Source organism: Lithobates pipiens, unplaced genomic scaffold, assembly GCF_037356315.1.
Source record: "Lithobates pipiens isolate NorthernLeopardFrog02 unplaced genomic scaffold, aLitPip1_a1.2 Scaffold_18, whole genome shotgun sequence".
Classification (NCBI taxonomy): domain Eukaryota; kingdom Metazoa; phylum Chordata; class Amphibia; order Anura; family Ranidae; genus Lithobates; species Lithobates pipiens.
In genome coordinates this window covers 193022089-193041495 of record NW_027507758.1, presented here as the reverse complement: position 1 = coordinate 193041495, position 19407 = coordinate 193022089, and the positions used below count along the sequence as shown (strand labels likewise).

The 19407-nt window shown below is 41.9% G+C and overlaps 1 protein-coding gene across 1 annotated transcript in view; it reads right to left on the bottom strand.

Annotated features, from left to right (window-relative positions):
• The window catches only part of RIOX1 (ribosomal oxygenase 1), a gene marked incomplete at its 5' end in the record, with an annotated part of 155567 nt that overhangs the window by 66467 nt on the left and 69693 nt on the right, over positions 1–19407 (bottom strand). The window contains 2 exon segments of the mRNA XM_077486487.1: positions 5653–5757; positions 9333–9511. Of these exon segments, the coding sequence (XP_077342613.1) occupies positions 5653–5757; positions 9333–9511 (284 nt within the window).

Here is a 19407-nt window from a genome sequence, read left to right as displayed (position 1 = left end):
TCACCCCATTTTATTAAGCAGATCAGTTTAATAAGACATCTCAATATAACAGTTACAACAAGGTACAAAACCAAGCATTCCTACCAAAACCATTTAAACAATGTTTAACTGTTTGGCCCCTTTCACATGAGGCGGATCCATCTGAGTGGAATCTGCCTGCTCAGTGGGAGATCTCTCTGCTGATCCCCGCTTAGCAGGCGGATGACAGGTCTGTGTCCTCTCTGCTTTGCAGAGCGAACAAGAACAGAGCCCGCTCTCCTTTAGGGGGCAGTCGGATGGAAACGGACTGCATGCCCGTTTTCATCCGATCCGACCAGCTAGAGGGATGGCGAACGCATCGCCATATGTCTGTCTTCAGCAGATTTCGTTGGATCGGATGGTCGGCGGGTGCCAGCGGACACATGTCCGTTGACATCCACCGCCCCATAGCGGACAATGGGTGACCGATCTGGTCTGCCTGAAAAATGGACAGGCTTACCCAATCAGTCCACTGGTGTGAAAGGGGCCTATAGGTAAAGCAACGCGGATCTCTATCGGGATATATTCTAGATAGATGTACCGGGGTAAAATAAACTATGTGGAGAAATCTGGTTTGTATGAACTTGTCTCCCGCAGAGACAACCAATTTGGGGCCCCGCTCCAGACAATCCTCCCTGTCTTCCCTTTCCAGGGCTGGTATGTCTGTTTTCCAAGATTCCCAGAGCCTATCCAATTTACGGGAGTCAATGGGGAGCAATGTACTATATAGAGCAGAGAGGCTTCAACAGGTCACCACAAGACAAGAGGTCCTCTTATCTTGTGCTAAATTGGGCCCTAGCAGCATGACAGAGTTGAGCATACCGGAAGTACTTCCCACCGGGTAACTTATAAGTCTGGGTTAACTGGGAAAATGTCAGCAGAGTACCTGCTGGCATGATATCCCCCAATGTCTTAATGTCGAATCTCGCCCAGACCTGTGGATCAGGTATGGACCGAAACTGAGGTAGATTAAACTTCTCCCAGAGAGGCTGGACCGGGGACCAGCGTTCTGCCTGGAAGAATCTACATCGCGCTGCAACCCACACCTTAAGCGTTGCTCTGGTTGGATCCGGAAGACCCTCATAAGCCCTTATACCTCTATAAACCAGGTTTTGAAGTGCCTGCAGGGTGCCCAGCCAAGCTGCCTCCACAAAGACCGCAGCATTACAGTGTTTAGCCTCTCTGTATTTCGGGGAGCCGACAATTCATTATAGCCGCGAGTACTTCTAAATAATTTTTTTCCTGCAGAAATTACACTTTGTGCAGGGACAGTTCTAAGCATGGGAAAACATGCGCCCCTTTACAGGCATATTATACACACCCCCCAGGTACGAAATTTAAAGGAATATTACACTTTTATTGTTTCACTTTAAGCATTATTAAAATCACTGCTCCCAAAAAAACTGCCATTTTTAAAAAAAAATTTGCATTGATACATGTCCCCTGGGGCAGGACCCAGGTCCCCAAACATTTTTTATGACAATAACTTGCATATAAGCCTTTAAAATTTGCACTTTAGATTTCTCCCATAGACTTACAGGGGGTTCCGCGGCTTTTCGAATTTGCCGCAAAGACACCCCAAATTGTTCGCTGGTCGGCGAACAGGCAATGTTTGAGTCAAACGTGAGTTTCGACTCAAACTCGAAGCTCATCTCCATTCACTATATGGACCACTTGGGTATTTACACATGTTGATCATACACAGCTTCCCCCCCCCCCCCCCCCCATCTCCTCTTCTCAAGAGAGAATAAATTCAGTTCCTCTAATCTATCTTCATAGTGGTGTTCCTCCATGGCTCTTATCAATTTGGTTTTCCCTTCTCTGCACTCTTCTCGATATCCTTTTTGAGAACTGGTGCCCAAAACTGAATTGCACCAACATACATACACATTATATATACATATACATATATATATATATATATATATATATATATATATATATATATACATACATATATATATATATATATATATATATATATATATATATATATATATATATATATATATATATATATATATATATATATATTTCATATTTCAAATTTTATCATACCCGGGATGTCTATTAGACTCTTGTTTGGATGGATTTAAGTGAATTATTTCTATTTTAAACAAAAAATATCATAACACTGGAAACCGAGAGTGGTTCTGGTACTGAAAAGGTAGTTAAGGCGGTCACTCAAGTGGTTAAAAATCTAGCTGCACAAGGTCTATGGAGTCTGAAGATTGAAAGAGGCATTTTGCTCACTATGTTAGTATACCTAGAACAGTGGCACAGCTGTCGTCCCACTTTGCTATTATTTTTTTTTCTAGGAGAGTAAACCATAAATACATCATTCCACAAAAAAAATAGACAGACTGTGCAGGGGCAGCAACAGTGAGAACCCAGCTGGAATATACTGGCAGGCAGAGTGGAAGCCTTGGGCCATGACATATGTTTGCTGCGCAGAAGTCTGGTCCAAAGCATCCGTTTTTTTCAGATTGTTACAGAAGAATTATGTATATGTAATTTACATGTTTTACACAAACTCAGAAAAAAGTATTCGACCAGAGAAAAAGCTTCTGCCATTTGTATCAGCCTTGGCTGAGAAGGATTGCTATAAAACAGATTTGTTTTAAAGATAGTTTAAAGGTTTACTCCACCTTGTGCATCACGTTAACCTGTATTCAGCGTCTAACATGGTGTAAATGGAACCACTCCCTGAAAGCATGTGGGGGTTCTTCTCCTTAGCAGCAGCTGTCACTTTTGTAATCGGTGCGAAAGTTCAGGGCTCCACAGAACCAGTTAAAATGCTGAGGAATTTAGTCCTGTGCCACTAGATTATGTGCCGCGTCTTAAAGGGCGATGTACAGGTACATTAATATGCCTGTACGCGCCTTTCTGCCGACGTATATTGGCATGAGCCGGTGGGCAAGGGGTTAAATTTGGAAACAAACAATCAGAAGACAACTAGGACTTCATGACATGGCCCTAGAAAGTATGAGTACAGCCCTTACAGGGTTATGTGAGATGACTGAAGACTATGAATGTTGTACTTGGATACATAATATCAGTATAGAAATACCTGATTATTATGACATAATCTCACAACACAGAAAAGTAGATAAATTACAAACAGAAGCACGAGACATAGCAATGAATCAGAATCCTTTCAAAGGATTAGATGGATTTAAGTTTGGAGGAATATTTTCATGGCTGAAAAACATTGCTATGACTATTACAATGATTTTGCTTTTTCTATTATTTTTATATGCATGTTTCAAACTTGTAATGTGTACCATTGCTAGAGCTACCCGAACCCGTGACCCTGCTGCTAATAAAGCCTACCTTAGCATGCATTATAAGAAAGCTAATTATGTAGTGTGGAGAGAAAGTAAGTCATGTTCATGACTTAAAAGGGGCCTGTAAGAGAATGTATAATCAATTGTGCCCTTCCATTTTCCTTTAGTGCTAATGAACTTTTGTAATGCATGAGTTTTGCCATAAGCAGCCTAAATTTTAGTTCTCATTGAACCACACCTCCTTTCAGTTATTGTGGTTAGGCCGATTCCCAGGCATGCTTCTTGTTTTCTGTAAAGACCTAGGGGATTATTTAAGAAAGACAAATCCACTTTGCACTGCAAGTGCACTCGGAAGTGCAGTCGTTCTAAATCTAAGGGGTAGATCTGAAATGAGTGGAAGCTCTGCTGATTTTATCATCCAATCATGTACAAGCTAAAATGCTGTTTTTATTTTCCTCGCATGTCCCCCTCTGATCTACAGCGACTTTACTTCCAAGTGCACTTGCAGTGCAAAGTGGATTTTCCTTTAGTAAATAACCCCCATAGGCTATTTCTGTTTCTCTTTTCAACAGCCTAACTCATGACAAGGAAGCACTGAGTAAGCTTGTATAACCCTCAAGACACGTATGCCTTATATTCAGCCCCTCCCTTGCTTTACTTGCATATAAGCCATTGTCTTCCTCATTAAAGTCAGACATCTTATGAACACACTCAAGCTTGTTTCATATGTGGTGTCTCACAGATCCATCCGAAGGTCCTGGTGGTCTGCTAGCATAACCAGCGTGGACGTCAACTTGTATAATTTCTTTTAAACGCTACACTGTTTAAATCTGTGATCACGGTTATTGGTCTACGAGCCACATGGTACACTTGCACGGCGCCACTGAACCAACCAAGGATGGCTTGATTCATGAGCGTTAACAGATGTACTGGCCACCTGAAGGTTTTTTTTAGGGCCCACCATTTTGCTGTGTAACAACTTCCCACCCAACGTCATATTACGTATATAGGTGCTACTATGCTGTGTTGCCTCCCTGGTTGCACATTTCATACAAAGTCCCAAATCTTGCTCCAATATACCTCAATTGTCTGGGATGGAGGCACATTTATTTGGCACCATATAAAGTCCCAAATCTTCTTTCCTTCTTTTCAACGTCATGACATCGCAGATGTTGGGTGGGGATATCTGAATGATGCCTGCAGTTACAGGCCTCATTCATATATATTCTTTTAGATCCAGCGATTCCCTTTATCATAAGAACAATCATAGCAGCTGTTCAGCCACTTGGTCTTTCTTACAGGTGGCTGGAGAGGACTTCCCACCCTCCGGTGCTTCTATTTACTATGATCGTTCACAACCTGGCCTCTGCATTTAAAAAAATTCCACCACCCTGCCTATGAAGCGGAGATCTTTTATTTATTTCAGGCTTCCCAGCCTAGGAGGTGATATCTGGGGACTTAAAGACCCCAGATCTCACTGTAAAGGGGACTGATCATGTCATATTCCTATTACAAGTGATGTTTACATTCCTTGTAATTGGAATAAAAGGGATTAAAAAAAATATGTAAAAAGAAAATATCAAAAGAAAAGTAAAATTTATTTTAAAAAAAATTTAAAAACCTTTTAAAGCACCCTCTATACGTAGGTCGCGCCCGCATATGTACACGTAGTTCAAACCAAACATGTGAGGTATCGCCGTGAACGTTAGAGCGAGAGCAATAATTGTATTTGCAAGACCTCCTCTGTAACTCTAAACAGGTAACCTGTAAAAAAAATTAAAGTATTGCCTATAGGGATTTTGTAGTACCGAACTTTGGTGCCATTCCACAAGTGTGCGCAATTTTAAAGCGTGACATGTTAGGTATCTATTTACTCCGCGTAATATCTTTCGCATTATGTAAAAAAAAATTACAGTTTTTTTGGTTTTTTTAAATGCATTTCCCCAAAAAAAAAACATTAAAAAAGTTGCTGCGCAAATACCGTGCCAGATAAAAAGTTGCAATGACCACCATTTTATTCTCTAGGGTCTCTTTATAAAAAAAAAAAAAAAACACAACACATATATAAAATGTGTGTGGGTTTTGAGTAATTTTCTAGCAGAAAAATTATGATTTTTGCATGTAGGAGACAAGTGTCGGAATTGGCCTGGTAGGCAAGTAGTTAAAGACGCACAGTGACAACCAAGTGATAAATAACTATTTCTATTTTCCCATGTGAAGGTATTTGTCTAAAGGCAACTGGGAAATAAGTAATCAATTTACTGTTTATCTGCTGAAGAAAGTATTAGGTAAATTATAAATATACGCATACAGTTAGTGACTCAATAGAACACTAAATCATGCTTACCAAGTCTGCATTTTGTACGCCCATGTACTCCAAGTAATCTAGAGGAAGACCCTTTCGAAATTCAACATCCTCCTCAGCTGCAATCTGCAGGGATGCTGGCAAAAGCTAAAGATACAAAAGTAAATTTAGTTTGTAAAAGAGAGGATTCCCTATATCTATACGTAATACCTCTTTTTTAAGTAACTGTATGAACATATGTGGCAACTGGCTACATGACTATATAAAATATGTTCATAAAGCTTTGAGTTCCCCTTAAGGACCAGTTCACACCAGATCGCAGTGCAAGAAAGGCATGTTTCCAGCACCTCATTCAAAACGCACAACCTCTGATCTGCTGCAGGTGCCAATACTGTACATTGTCAATGGCACCCCAAATGCAGACTGCAAGTGCAGTGCGTATTTGCTGACACCAGATTGCATGGTACTGCAATATTTTAATGGGAAGCCTGCATTGTATACACATACATAAATACACACTATATATAATTAGCCGATCAAAGGTGTCCTCATTGCTGACAAATACAGGCAGATCCATCATTATCCATCATGCCATACCATCAGAATTTATTCTGCACGAGAACAATGACCCCAAAACATATAGCCAATGTCATTAAGAACTATCTTTAGCGTACTGTAAATAAGAACAAGGAGTCCTGGAAGTGATGGTTTGCCCTCCAGAGCCCTGATCTCAACATTGAGTCCGTCTGGGATTACATGGAGAGACAGAAGAATTTGAGGCAGCCTACATCCACAGAATGACTTGTCAAGTTCCTTCAAAAACTGGGTGCAACTGTACCTAGAGAATTGATACAATTTTGATTGATATTGATTTGATTTAGATTTTTCTTCTGGTTGCTCATTTTGAATTTTGTAAATTGATTAAAAACAATTAAAATATATATTTTTTAAGGCATTTTTACTTTACAGCACTTCTTCACAACTGCCTAAAACTTTTGCACAGTACTGTATATACAATTTTAAATGTATGTAATTTCCAGATTACTTTTTTTATGGAGTATGTCTCATGTCAGTATTCAGCTTGGGAATGGGCAGCTAGCTGCCATAACCTTGGTATCCTCTTCTTGTGGGCGGTCAGCTTTACAATAAGAGTGGTCTCTGTGGCGCATTCACCGCAGGATCACTTACATCGGCGACGGGAGAGCCCCCCCCCCCCCTCCCGCCGCACTTCAGTTACCGGAGCCGTCGACAGCAGCGGAGGTGATTGGATGTTGCTTCTTGCTTGGTATGGAGATGAGTGAGGGGAAGATGGCCCAAACCCTATCTCCATACCAAGCAAGGAGCAACATCCCATCGCCTCCACCGCTGATGGTGGCTACAGTATTTGGTGTTCAGTCCACACATGTGAGGTATCGCCGCTATCGGAGCGAGAGCAATAATTCTAGCCCTAGACCTCTCCTCTGTAACTTAAAACATGAAACCTGTAGAATTTTTTCAAACATTGCCTATGGAGATTTAAGGGTAAAAGTTTGTTGCCATTCCATGAGAGGGTGCGATTTTGAAGTGTGACATGTTGGGTATCAATTTACTCAGCGTAACATTATCTTTCACAATATAAAAAAATAATTGGGCTAACTTTACTATTGTCTTATTTTTTAATTTAAAAAAAGTGTATTTTTTCCAAAAAAATGCGCTTGTAAGACTGCTGCGCAAATATGGTGTTACAGAAAGTATTGTAACGACCACCATTTTATTCTCTCGGGTGCTTAAAATGTCTTGGGGTTCGAAGTCATTTTCTAGCAAAAAAATAAAACTGTTTTTAACTTGTAAACAACAAAACTCAAAAAGAGGCTCTCTCTTATGCTACAGCCCTTCTTGATTTTTGTTGGTGGTGATTGCTGGGACAACATGGCTGTTTTGTTTTTTTTAATTAAAGATTCTTTCATTCAAGCATATCAGACAAGAAAACCCACAAAATACCGTATATACTCGAGTATAGGCCGACCCGAATATAAGCCGAGGCCCCCAATTTACCCCCAAAAAACTGGAAAAAATTATTGACTCGTGTATAAGCCGAGGGTGAGACATGCCTGTCCATCCCTGTGTGTCCGTCCATCCCTGTGGGTCCATCCATCCCTGTGTGTGTGTCCATGCATCCGTGTGTGTGTGTGTGTGTGTGTCCATGCATCCGTGTGTGTGTGTGTGTGTGTGTCCATGCATCTGTGTGTGTGTGTGTGTGTGTGTGTGTGTGTGTGTGTGTGTGTGTGTGTGTGTGTGTGTGTGTCCGTGCAGCCTACCTGTGTCCAGCCTGCCTGTGTCCGTGCAGCCTACCTGTGTCCAGCCTGCCTGTGTCCGTCCAGCCTGCGTCCCGTCCAGCCTGCGTCCCGTCCAGCCTGCGTCCCGTCCAGCCTGCGTCCCGGCCCGTCCCGGCCCGGCCCGTCCCGAGCCGAGCCTCCGTCCTTCAGCTCTTCGTCGGCGGCCATTCTAGGATTCAAAAGCCGCGCCTCCGTCGGTGATAGGCGGAACACTCAATTTCCCACTGACTGCTGTTCCGCCTATCGGATGTCCGTGATAGGCGGAACACTCAATTTCCCAGCAGCCTGTGTTCCGCCTATCACGGGCATAGTCTCATCCTCGTCCGTAGTACGAGGATGAGACGATGCCCGTGATAGGCGGAACACAGGCTGCTGGGAAATTCAGTGTTCCGCCTATCACAGGCGAAGGCGGAGCCGGAGGCGCGGCTTTTGAATTCTAGAATGGCCGCTGTCTGTCTGCTCGACACGCTGATCGAGCGGGCAGACAGCGATGACTCGAGTATAAGCCGAGGGGGGCACTTTCAGCCTCAAAAAAGAGGCTGAAAATCTCGGCTTATACTCGAGTATATACGGTACCCCTAAAAAGATACAATATAGAAAAAAAAAAAAAGCCACACCTGCAGCAAAATTTTGCCATTTATGGGCATATTTTTATAAATTAAAGTTTTAATTTGTGAAAAATATACCTAAACATGTGCATGCGTGAACGCCAGTGTTATTGGTTAAAGGCATACAGGCTTGCATAGAGTTTTCTGTAATGTCATTAGGATACCAGTAGGTTTATTTTATGTGCCAGTTTTAGGGCTCATGCACACATCTGTAATTTACAGCATATGGGCGTACAGAGTAAAATGAGGCTGTAGTTCCTATTGCCCATTGGAATAATGGGCAATAGGAACTACAGCCTCATTTTACTCTGTACGCCCATATGCTGTAAATTACAGATGTGTGCATGAGCCCTAAAACTGGCACATAAAATAAACCTACTGGTATCCTAATGGTAAAAAGAAGGCCACAGCAGTTGGATGCAAGTATTAGCGCCTGCACAAACCTTTATATGACACCTAAGCATCCCCAGTTCCCCAAATCCTGCAGCACTATGACTAAGAACTGGCTGATCTCTTAGTGTATCATAGTGGGTGGGGTCAAGAAATTGTCCCATCAGCCTCCAGATAAGTGTCAAAATTTGCATTTTACAGCACCCAAGAATTAAAGGCATCCAGTATACAGAAGCCCTCTAAAGGCATGTGCAGGTGTTATAGTGCTTTTGATTGTTCAGCACCATTAGGGTAATTACATGCTATAATGTCAGTTGCTGAAAGTTAATATTTTATTATTCTGGAACATGTAAAGGTAAACAGCCTCTGTCCATTTTTCCCAGTTAAAAGGGAGAAAATGTCTTCTCACTTTTTCCAGTAGGTCAATCCAGCTATTCTTCTGGAATGAAGAGATAGTTATGTGAAGGGAGTGGACATCAGGAAGACAGTCAGCCTGGTGAATGAATCCTCGAGGGAAGTAAAGCAGATCTCCAGCTTCCAAAATCGTCTCCAGAATGGGCTCTCCAATATCACGGTCTGTGAAATTAGCTGCTCAAAATTAAAAATATTCACATAGTTACTTGGGTGAAGCCAAAACAAAGTGAAAGAAAACGTCATGGTTAAATTTGTATCTAAAAAGTATCTGTGCATATCAAATAAATGTGCTCCCAGTACTAGCAATTAAAGCAAAATCTGCAAGAGAGTCTCCTGTCAAATAACATTGTGTAGTGTCCGAATACGATTTGATTTCAGTAGGGTTGCACCAATACTAGTATCGTTGAAGATACTGAGCATTTGCCCGAGTACTATGGCAGATGATATGAAGATTCCTATGTTACAAACAACCATTGGAAATGGTACTCTTTGTACTAAAGGTTTGCTAAATGTGACAATGAATTAAAGTGTTTGTTCACCAATGCCAGTAGTCTCCCAAGCAAAATAGGTGGAAGCTCTGGTGCACAAGGAGAACTATGATCTAATTGGTATTGCTGAATCTTGGCTTCATTCTTCTCATGACTGGGCTATTAATATTCCTGGCTATGACCTCTTTTGAAAAGACACGGTAAAACGGAGGGGTGGTGGTGTCTATGTGAGAAGTGATCTTAAAACACGTGTGAAAGACTAAAAAGAAAACCTATGTGGCTCATGGCCAAAGTTAAAATGGCTATAAATAATAAAAAAGCTTTTAAAAAATATAAAAATGAAATAGTAAAAAGGTCAAGACTGAGCATGTAGGCCCTTTACAAAATAATCTAGAGTGGGTGACTGGGGACAAAGAGAAGGCTAATTTATTAAATACTTTCTTCAGCTTTGTGTACACAAAAGAGCATGGGGGAGCGCATATCCATAATGGGGGTGATAGTGACACAGCCCCAAATGATCCACAATGGCTCAAAAGTGATATGGTCCAGAAATATTTAGACAGAATAAAGGTGGATAAAGCACCTGGCCCTGATGGCATCCACCCACGGATCCTAAAAGAATTGAGCTCTGTAATTTCAGAGACATTGTATCTAATTTTTAGGGAGTCATTAATGACGGGAATAGTCCCACTGGATTGGCGCAGGGCGAACGTGGTGCCTATATTTAAAAAGGGATCAAAGTCTTTACCAAGTAACTATAGACCTGTTAGCTTAACTTCTATAGCTGGGAAGATACTGGAGCGTTTAATAAAAGACCACATCGACGAGTTCTTGCTGAACAAAAACACTTTAAGCAACAGACAACATGGATTCATGAAAGACAGAAGTTGTCAGACAAATCTGATTTCTTTTTATGAGGTGGTAAGTAAAACCTTGGACAGAGGGGTGGCGGTGGACGTGGTATACTTGGATTTTGCAAAAGCGTTCGATACAGTTCCCCACACACGGCTCATGTGTAAGGTAAAGTCTACAGGTTTGAAAATATCAGTTTATAAATGGATAGAAAATTGGCTAAAAGACAGAATTCAGAGAGTAGTGATTAATGATTCTTACTCTGAATGGTCTAAGGTTATCAGTGGTGTACCCCAAGGTTCAGTGCTGGGACCCTTACTTTTTAACATCTTTATAAATGATATTGGGTCTGGGATCAAAAGTAACATTTCTGTCTTTGCAGATGACACCAAGATATGCAGTGGAATAACGTCCTTACAGGATGTCTCCAATTTACAAGCCGACCTCAATACACTGTCTAATTGGGCGACTATGTGGCAGATGAGGTTTAATGTTGATAAATGTAAAGTTATGCACTTGGGGGCTAAGAATATGCATGCATCATACATGCTAGGGGGAGTACAACTGGGGGGATCCATAGTGGAGAACGATCTGGGGGTTTTGGTAGATCATAAGCTCAATAATAGCATGCAATGCCAAGCTGCTGTTTCCAAAGCAAGCAAAGTCCTTTCTTGTATTAAGAGAGGTATGGACTCCAGAGAGAGAGATATCATTTTGCCCCTGTTCAAATCATTAGTAAGACATCCCCTGGAATATGCAGTTCAGTTTTGGGCACCAGTTCTCAAAAAGGATATCGGGGAACTGGAGAAAGTGCAGAGAAGGGCAACCAAACTGATAAGAGGCATGAAGGAACTCAGCTATGAGGAAAGATTAGAGGAACTGAATGTATTCACTCTTGAGAAGAGGAGAATAAGGGGGGATATGATCAACATGTTCAAATATATTAGGGGTCCATATAGTGAACTTGGTGTTGAGTTGTTCTCTGTACGGTCAACCCAGAGGACAAGGGGGCACTCTTTACGTCTAGAGGAAAAGAGATTTCATCTTCAAGTACGGAAAGGTTTCTTCACAGTTAGAGCTGTGAAAATGTGGAATAGACTCCCGCCAGAGGTGGTTCTGGCCAGCTCAGTAGATTGCTTTAAGAAAGGCCTGGATACTTTCCTGAATGTACATAATATAACTGGGTACTAACATAGGTAAAGTTGATCCAGGGAAAATCCGATTGCCTCTTGGGGGATCAGGAAGGAATTTTTTTCCCCTGCTGTAGCAAATTGGAGCATGCTCTGCTGGGGTTTTTTTTTCGCCTTCCTCTGGATCAGTTGTGGGCATAAAATTGGGTATTTGGATTGTACGATTATTTTTTTATTTTATTTATTTGTTTTTAAGGTTGAACTGGATGGACTTGTGTCTTTTTTCAACCTGACTAACTATGTAACTATGTAACTATGTAAGAAAGTGAACATTGTTTAAATGTTACAAAGAATATAACAGAATGTAAAAAGGAAATCAAGAATGCAAAAATTCAAAACGAACTACAGATTGCAAAAGATAGCTGGACAAACCCAAATTCATCAAATATATTAATAGTAAAAATGTCAGGTCTGAGCATGTAGACCCTTTACAAAATAATCTAGAGTGGGTGACTGGGGACAAAGAGAACGCAAATTTATTAAATACTTTCTTCAGCTCTGTGTATGCAAAGGAGCATGGTGGGGCCCATGTCCATACTGGGGGTGGTAGTGACACAGCCCCAAACGATCCACAATGACTCAAAAATTAGATGGTCCAGAAACATTTAGACAGAATATAGGTGGATAAAGCACCTGGACCAGAGGGCATCTACCCACGGATCCTAAAAGAATTGAGCTTGGTCATTTCAAGACCATTGTTTATAATGTTTAGGGACTCGTTAATGACTGGAATGGTACCACTGGATTGGCGCAGGGCCAATGTGGTGCCCATATTTAAAAAGGGATCAAAGTCTTTACCAAGTAACTATAGACCTGTTAGTTAGCATCTATAGTTGGGAAGATACTAGAGAGTTTACTAAAAGACCACATAGACGAGTTCTTACTAGAAAAAAATATTTTAGGCAACAGACAGCATGGATTCATGAAAGACAGAAGTTGTCAAACAAACCTGATCTCTCTTTATGAGGTGGTAAGTAAAGCATACACACATACATATATATATATATATATATATATATTTTTTTTTTTTTTTTTTTTTTTCCCCTCAGTTTAGGCTGATATGTATTCTTCTACATATTTTTGGCCAAAAAAAAAAAAAAAAAGGAAAAAAAAAAAAAATCGCAATAAACATTGATTGGTAAAAAGATTGGAAAAAAGTTTTTCCTAGTTTCTGTTATAATATTTTGTAAATAAGTAATTTTTCTCCTTCACTGGTATGCGTTGATGAGGCTGGTCACTCATAGGCAGCACTTATTGGCACTGAGAGACTTTGCTGATGGGCACTGATAGGCATCAATGATGGGCACTACACTGATGGGGATGTCCCCACTGAGGAATGTCCCTTATCGGCTCTCTTCAAGTGCTGTCAGCAGGAGAGGAATATCGATAACCGGCATTTCCTATTTTGGATACAACGGATCACATGGTAAAGAGCCTATGTAATAGGCTCATTACTGTGATCAGTGATGCACTGTGCCCAAGAGATATGGCACACCATCGATCGCTGCACGCGAACAATCCAATCTGAAGGACATCATAAGATGTCCACTCAGAACAGTTAAACCACCGCCCGGCCATCAATCTGCTATAGGCCAGGCGGGAGTTTTAAAATGAATCTATTTTCTTTTCCTATGGCACAGGAACAGTTTGTGTGAATTGTTTTTTCTGGTACAATAGTTTTTATTGGGTTACACAAAGCCAAAATTACGGGCTTGAGGAGAAAAGACAAAATGATCTCGCGCAGGAAAACAAACATCAAATTACTTGTAAATACAAACAACAACACATTTCCAATGTTTTAAAGCGAATAGTAGAAGCATCCGGCACTAGCGTCAGGGGTAGTAATAAGTAACCAGGCACGGGGGCCCGAGACATGGTGAAACAACGGGGGTGGGATTGCAGTCCCACGGTGGAGAGGGGAAAAGGGGAAGATGGAAAAAAAAAAAAAAAAAAAAAAAAAGAGGGGGGGGGGGAATAGGGAAGCATAGGGTGAAGGAGGAGCAAGGGTGAGAACTAAGTAGAATAAAGAAGGAAAGAAGGAAAGAAGGAAGAAAAGAGATGCAGGGCTAGACGGGGAGAAAAAGAGATGGTCAATAGAGAAATAAGATGTAGTCTTAGGTGGGAAGACAGTTTGAAGCCTGCAGGTTAGATGAGGCTCTCTCGCCAGAACACTCCAATCAGTGCTCTTTGCCAATGGCAGAGAGCGCTGATCGAGAGTCGGCCTGCTGCTGGTTTTCCAGCATGGTCATCTGACAGAAGCCAGCCAAACAACCAAATTCTGTCAGACAGGGTAGCTTACACACTGGCCAAATGTCGGCCGTTTCTTTTTTTTTTTTTAAAGTGCCTTTCCACCCATAGTTGATTGTTTGCTTCAGTTGCACCAACAAGGACTGAAATGATCCAGGAAAGCTCTTTTCATTCTATTCATTCAGCTGGATAAAACAAAAACTGCATCTTCATTTCAGGCTGCATAGCAACAAAACGTAGTTTATTTTTTTTCCTAATGAACAACTGAAAGGGCACAAAACCTGTCTCTGGCAGTTCATTACTTGTCACATAAAATAAATAGGAAATTGAATTTAACACATCTTGAACTGTAATATATTGCAAAACATACATCAGGACTATTTCATAGAACAATGTGTATAGTACAGTAGATAGAACTAGAAGGACCTGTGTCTTTTTTCAACTTAACTATGTAACTAGGACCTGACCATATTTCTGATATCCAGTCAGGTTAGTTAAAAGAGAAGTGCAGCAGAAGACGTGAACCCGGGGATGTGCGTCGAGAGGGCGTAGCATTCGCCGAGGGGGAGGGGCCGCTCGCGCTAAGCACGCCGCTCCGACGAACAAGAAGCAGGACATGGCGTGGAGCGGGGAGGTGAGAGATCTCAGCCCAGCCATGCCGGAGCCCACGGGGCGGTAGTTCGGAGCGGCGTTGCAGGATTCCACAGCCCCCGGATTAGAGCTCTTCCTGGCCCCCACAACGCTTTGGCTGCCCCCTCCCCAGTCTTTCATTTTCAGCTGACTCTCTCCTCTAGCATCAGAGACTGCAGAGGCATACGGAAGTGATGTTTATGCTCAGATTCATCGGGATCCAGCAGGAGACACAGCAGTGAAGAGGACGGTAACCTTCTTAATATCTTATGACTTGGCTGTGTAACATATATGTTTTAAGAGGAAAGAATCAATGTGATTATGGAAAGAGCATATGCTGGTGAAGGCAGTTCTGAATATATATATGGCTGAAGTTTCTGATGCTGGATGTGCACTCATATGGCCGGGTGTCCCCGCTGAGTAGATTGGAGCCTAGTGTCCTAAAGAGAAGGTGCACGGATATACCATAAACAGGACTATAGTTATACCATCCATCCCTATGTTGAACGCTGCTTGGTACCTGTGAGTCGGGATCTTAGAAGGCACCTTCCTAAAACAGTGGTAGATCCGAGGGGTAGCTACATTCTATCCATGCAAACAATTAAAATAAGTTATTACAGGCTACCCAAAACTGACTATAACAATTGTATTCGTGAAACATATGCTGGAAGAGTCGCATAGTACTAAAAATGAGAGTCAAATACATATTGATAAGTCGCTGAGGGCCCATCTTGATTCGGTTGATACTGTATCTGCTAAAAGAAGTGTTTCCACCTGTAAGCAATATAGACTGCAGAATCAGTGTATATATTTTAGAACATGGACATAATGGCTTGAGATAGAATGTGCTTGTCTCCCTGCCTTCCCTCCTTCCCTGGCATGTGTGGAATTGAGCAGACATGTCAATCTGATTTAATCTGATTAGGTAAACAGGAGAAGAAGATTGGCAAAGACGAATAAACGTTAACGGGATGGTAGGGGCTAACATACATCCGTAGGCCTAAGCGCAGGCTGGAAATACCTGGAGTGGGAATTCTGAGGATACCGCCACAGGATGTTGATAGACCGGAGGGATAGATATGTATTATATCCGCAGCAGACAATCTGAATAATATAAGACTGATTACCGCAAATATACAAGACACTGTGCACAATTAATAGCACGATGGAATTCGCATGAGTTGACTCCGCGTGTGGCCCCCAGTCCAGTGCATTTTATCCCACTGACTCCGTGCTACATGTTCTTCTTGCTCCCTTTTTTTTTTTGGGGCCTGTTTCTCGTTTCTTTTCTTGTTTTTTTTTTTCTCCCCCCTCCTTCCTCTGTGCGGTGAATATCTGAACAAGGCCTCGAGGCCAACTTCTACAGCCGGCCCTTTAGCCCTCCGTGTTTTAGGTATGGCACACTAGTATGGCACACTAACATGGCACATTAATATGGCTCATTAATATGGTGTGGTGTTGGTGCTACGCGACAACACACTGGTGTGATACGGTGCTCCCCAGAGTTACTCAGGTTCTTGCTTAGGGGAGGGGTGGCGTACCTAGAGGCTTCCCATTCCATATAGGCATATCCCGAGAGGAAGGGGGATAACCTTTAAGCAAATCGGGAAGTAAAGAGAGTAGTAGAATCAGTTTGCCACACAAAGTAAGTTGTAGGAGGCAACGATTTTGTCGAGGTCACAGGATCAAAGGGAAAGAGTTATTGGGGCGTCTGGTTCCATAGGAGTCTGAAATAGACTGAAGATGAGTAAATCAGCGAATAAAATGGCGAAAAGTGGAGCCTCAAGAAATTTAAAGGATAAGAGCCACGATACGACCATTCAACAATACATGACACAAGGAGCAAGCCCCAAAGAATCGGGAGCGGATAAAAGGCAATCCGCCATTTCAGATCACAAAAAGGGACCTGGTAAGCACAAGGGTGGAGGCATACAGCTAGACAGCGAAGACATAACATCACACAGTGAGTGGGAGAGTAGCAAAGTGGAAGAATCAAGGACAGAAGATCTCCCCCCCTCGAAAGAAGAAATGGCGGAGATGCTGCTAAAACTAGAGAATGCAATTAAAACAGATATTAGGGGACTTCGAGAGGATTTGGGTGGACTATTGGAAAGAGTAGAAGCTACAGAAAATCGCCTGGATCTCCAAGCCCTAGAGGTAAACAAAGTCTCAGATCAATTAAAAATGCTACAACAAACACAAAGGAATATACTATATAAACTGGAAGATCAGGAGAACAGAAGCAGAAGGCAAAACTTGAAGCTCCGCTTGATACCGGAATCAAAAGGTGAAGATTTAAGATCTATATTAAATAGCATTTTATCCCCATGTTGGGGGAATGAGACCAGAGCACCTTTAAGGATCGACAGAATCCATAGAATCGGCAAAGTAAGACCGGGAGATATGGACAGACCAAGAGATATAATAGTGCGGTTCACATTTTTTGAGGATAGGGAGACAATATGGAAAAAATTAAGGGGAAAAACCCCGCTGGAATATGCGGGTAGGGAAATACAGATATTTCCGGATATTGCACCCGAGACGCTCCAAAGGAAAAAGCTACTGAAACCGCTATTAGTGGAACTGCATACCCAGAATATTAAGAACAGGTGGGGTTTCCCTGCTTGCTTGATAGGAATTAAGGATGGTAGATCGGCAAAGTTAACTTTCCCGGAAGAGCTGGAAGACTTCTGCGAGAAAATGGGTGTACGTCGGCCAGCACTGCTGGGCTGGCAAGACAAAATAATGGGGTCATTGTGAAGGAGGTGGGGGAGGGGGCACGGGGAAGGGAAGAGGAGTGAGGGGAAAGGAAAGAAGGAAGATATTGACAAAAAACATGGAGGTGGAAATCAATACCTCCCGTCCTATGGGTAGAGGCGGGAGAGGCGCAGGCGGGATACCCCAACCCACATAACCTAGAGTTTAGGAGATGGTAGGGGTATGTACAACCATCAACCTAACAAGGGCCAGAAACAGGCCAAGGGGGTCGGGAAGAGGAGGGTGGGGGGTCGTGGGAAGGTGTAAGGTTGGGGAGGGGAAGTAAAGTAGAAAGAGGGGTTAGGGAGGAAAGAGAAAGAGAGATAGTGTGGACCACCCTATTGAATAGGTTGAAAAGTGCTCGTGCTGGGCTGGGGAGCCCTAGGACAAACAGATGGGTAACAGTAAAAAAGAAGGTCTGAAATTCATGTCCTATAATGTTAAGGGCATGAATACTCCAACAAAACGTCATAAGATTTTAGCTGAGCTGAAAAGGTACGAGGCCGATGTTGTATCTCTCCAGGAGACTCATATCTCTCTGGCATCAAACATAAGGTTATACTCCAGTAACTACCCGGTCTGGTATTATAGCGACACCATTTCGGCTAGAAGCAGAGGGGTAGCGATAGGGTTCTCTAAAAACACAAGATTTCAACTAAGCGAAAAGTTATGCGACACAGAGGGAAGATATTTGTTCTTAAAGGGTACATTAGAAGAACAGAAATGCACTTTGGTAAATTTATATGCCCCTAATAGCAACCCAATCAGTTTCTTAAACAAGATATTAAATAAACTTATGAATTTTAAAGCAGGATACGTAATTATGATGGGAGATTTCAACTTTGGCCTCAATCCGGTAGTAGACAGTTCATCGGAGGTAAAGAAGGGAAGAAGCTCGGCACATAAAAACATACTACAAAAACTATACAATAACCAATTAGTAGATATATGGCGAGCTAAGAATCCTCTGGTACGTGATTATTCCTTTTACTCCACAGTCCACGGGACGTATTCTCGGATCGACTACATATTTATAGACCATGGGCTGTTGGAATATGTGATGGACACTGGGATTGAAGTTATGACCCTGTCGGATCATGCCCCGGTAAATGTATGTCTGAATATCTCAAGGATAGGGAGGAAAACCTCTACATGGCGGTTGAATGAAGAACTTCTGCTTGGGGAGGAGGATAGAATAAAAATAGCGAGCGAGATTGAATAATATTTCATACACAACGACACAGAGGGAATTAAAAGCTGTACGCTATGGGACGCACATAAGGCCTACATAAGGGGAATACTGATACACATGGGGTCTAAAAAGAAAAAAATGACAACTGAAAAAATCAACAACCTAATGAGAGAGATACACAAATTAGAACAAGACCATAAAAAAAGTAGACCACAAAAAGATCTGGTATTTAAAAAGTTAGTAACAACTAGGCTAGAGTTGAAGGATCTCTTGGACCAAGAAGCTAGGATGGTGTTTAAGGGGTCGGTCAAGGAACAGTATCTATGGGGGGACAAATCAAGTAAGTTCTTAGCAAGAATGTTAAAAAAGAGAAAAGGGAGAAATTTCATTGGGGCAATCAAGAACAAAAAGGGAAAAATGGTTTATCCCACTAAGGATATAGCAGAAACCTTTAGATCATATTTTGAGGGGATTTTTTCAGATAGTAATATAGGTGCAAAAAATGGAGGGAAAGAGAAGAAGATCAGGGAATTTCTAGGGAACACCATATTATCCAATATCACCGGTATTGAAAGGGAGATGCTTGAAAGGCCAATCTCGGAAGAAGAAATAGTTAAAGCACTACTAAAATCAGTGGCAGGGAAGTCCCCGGGACCAGATGGTTTTACAACACTATATTATAAAACATTTAGAGAGGCCCTTGTCCCCCAAATG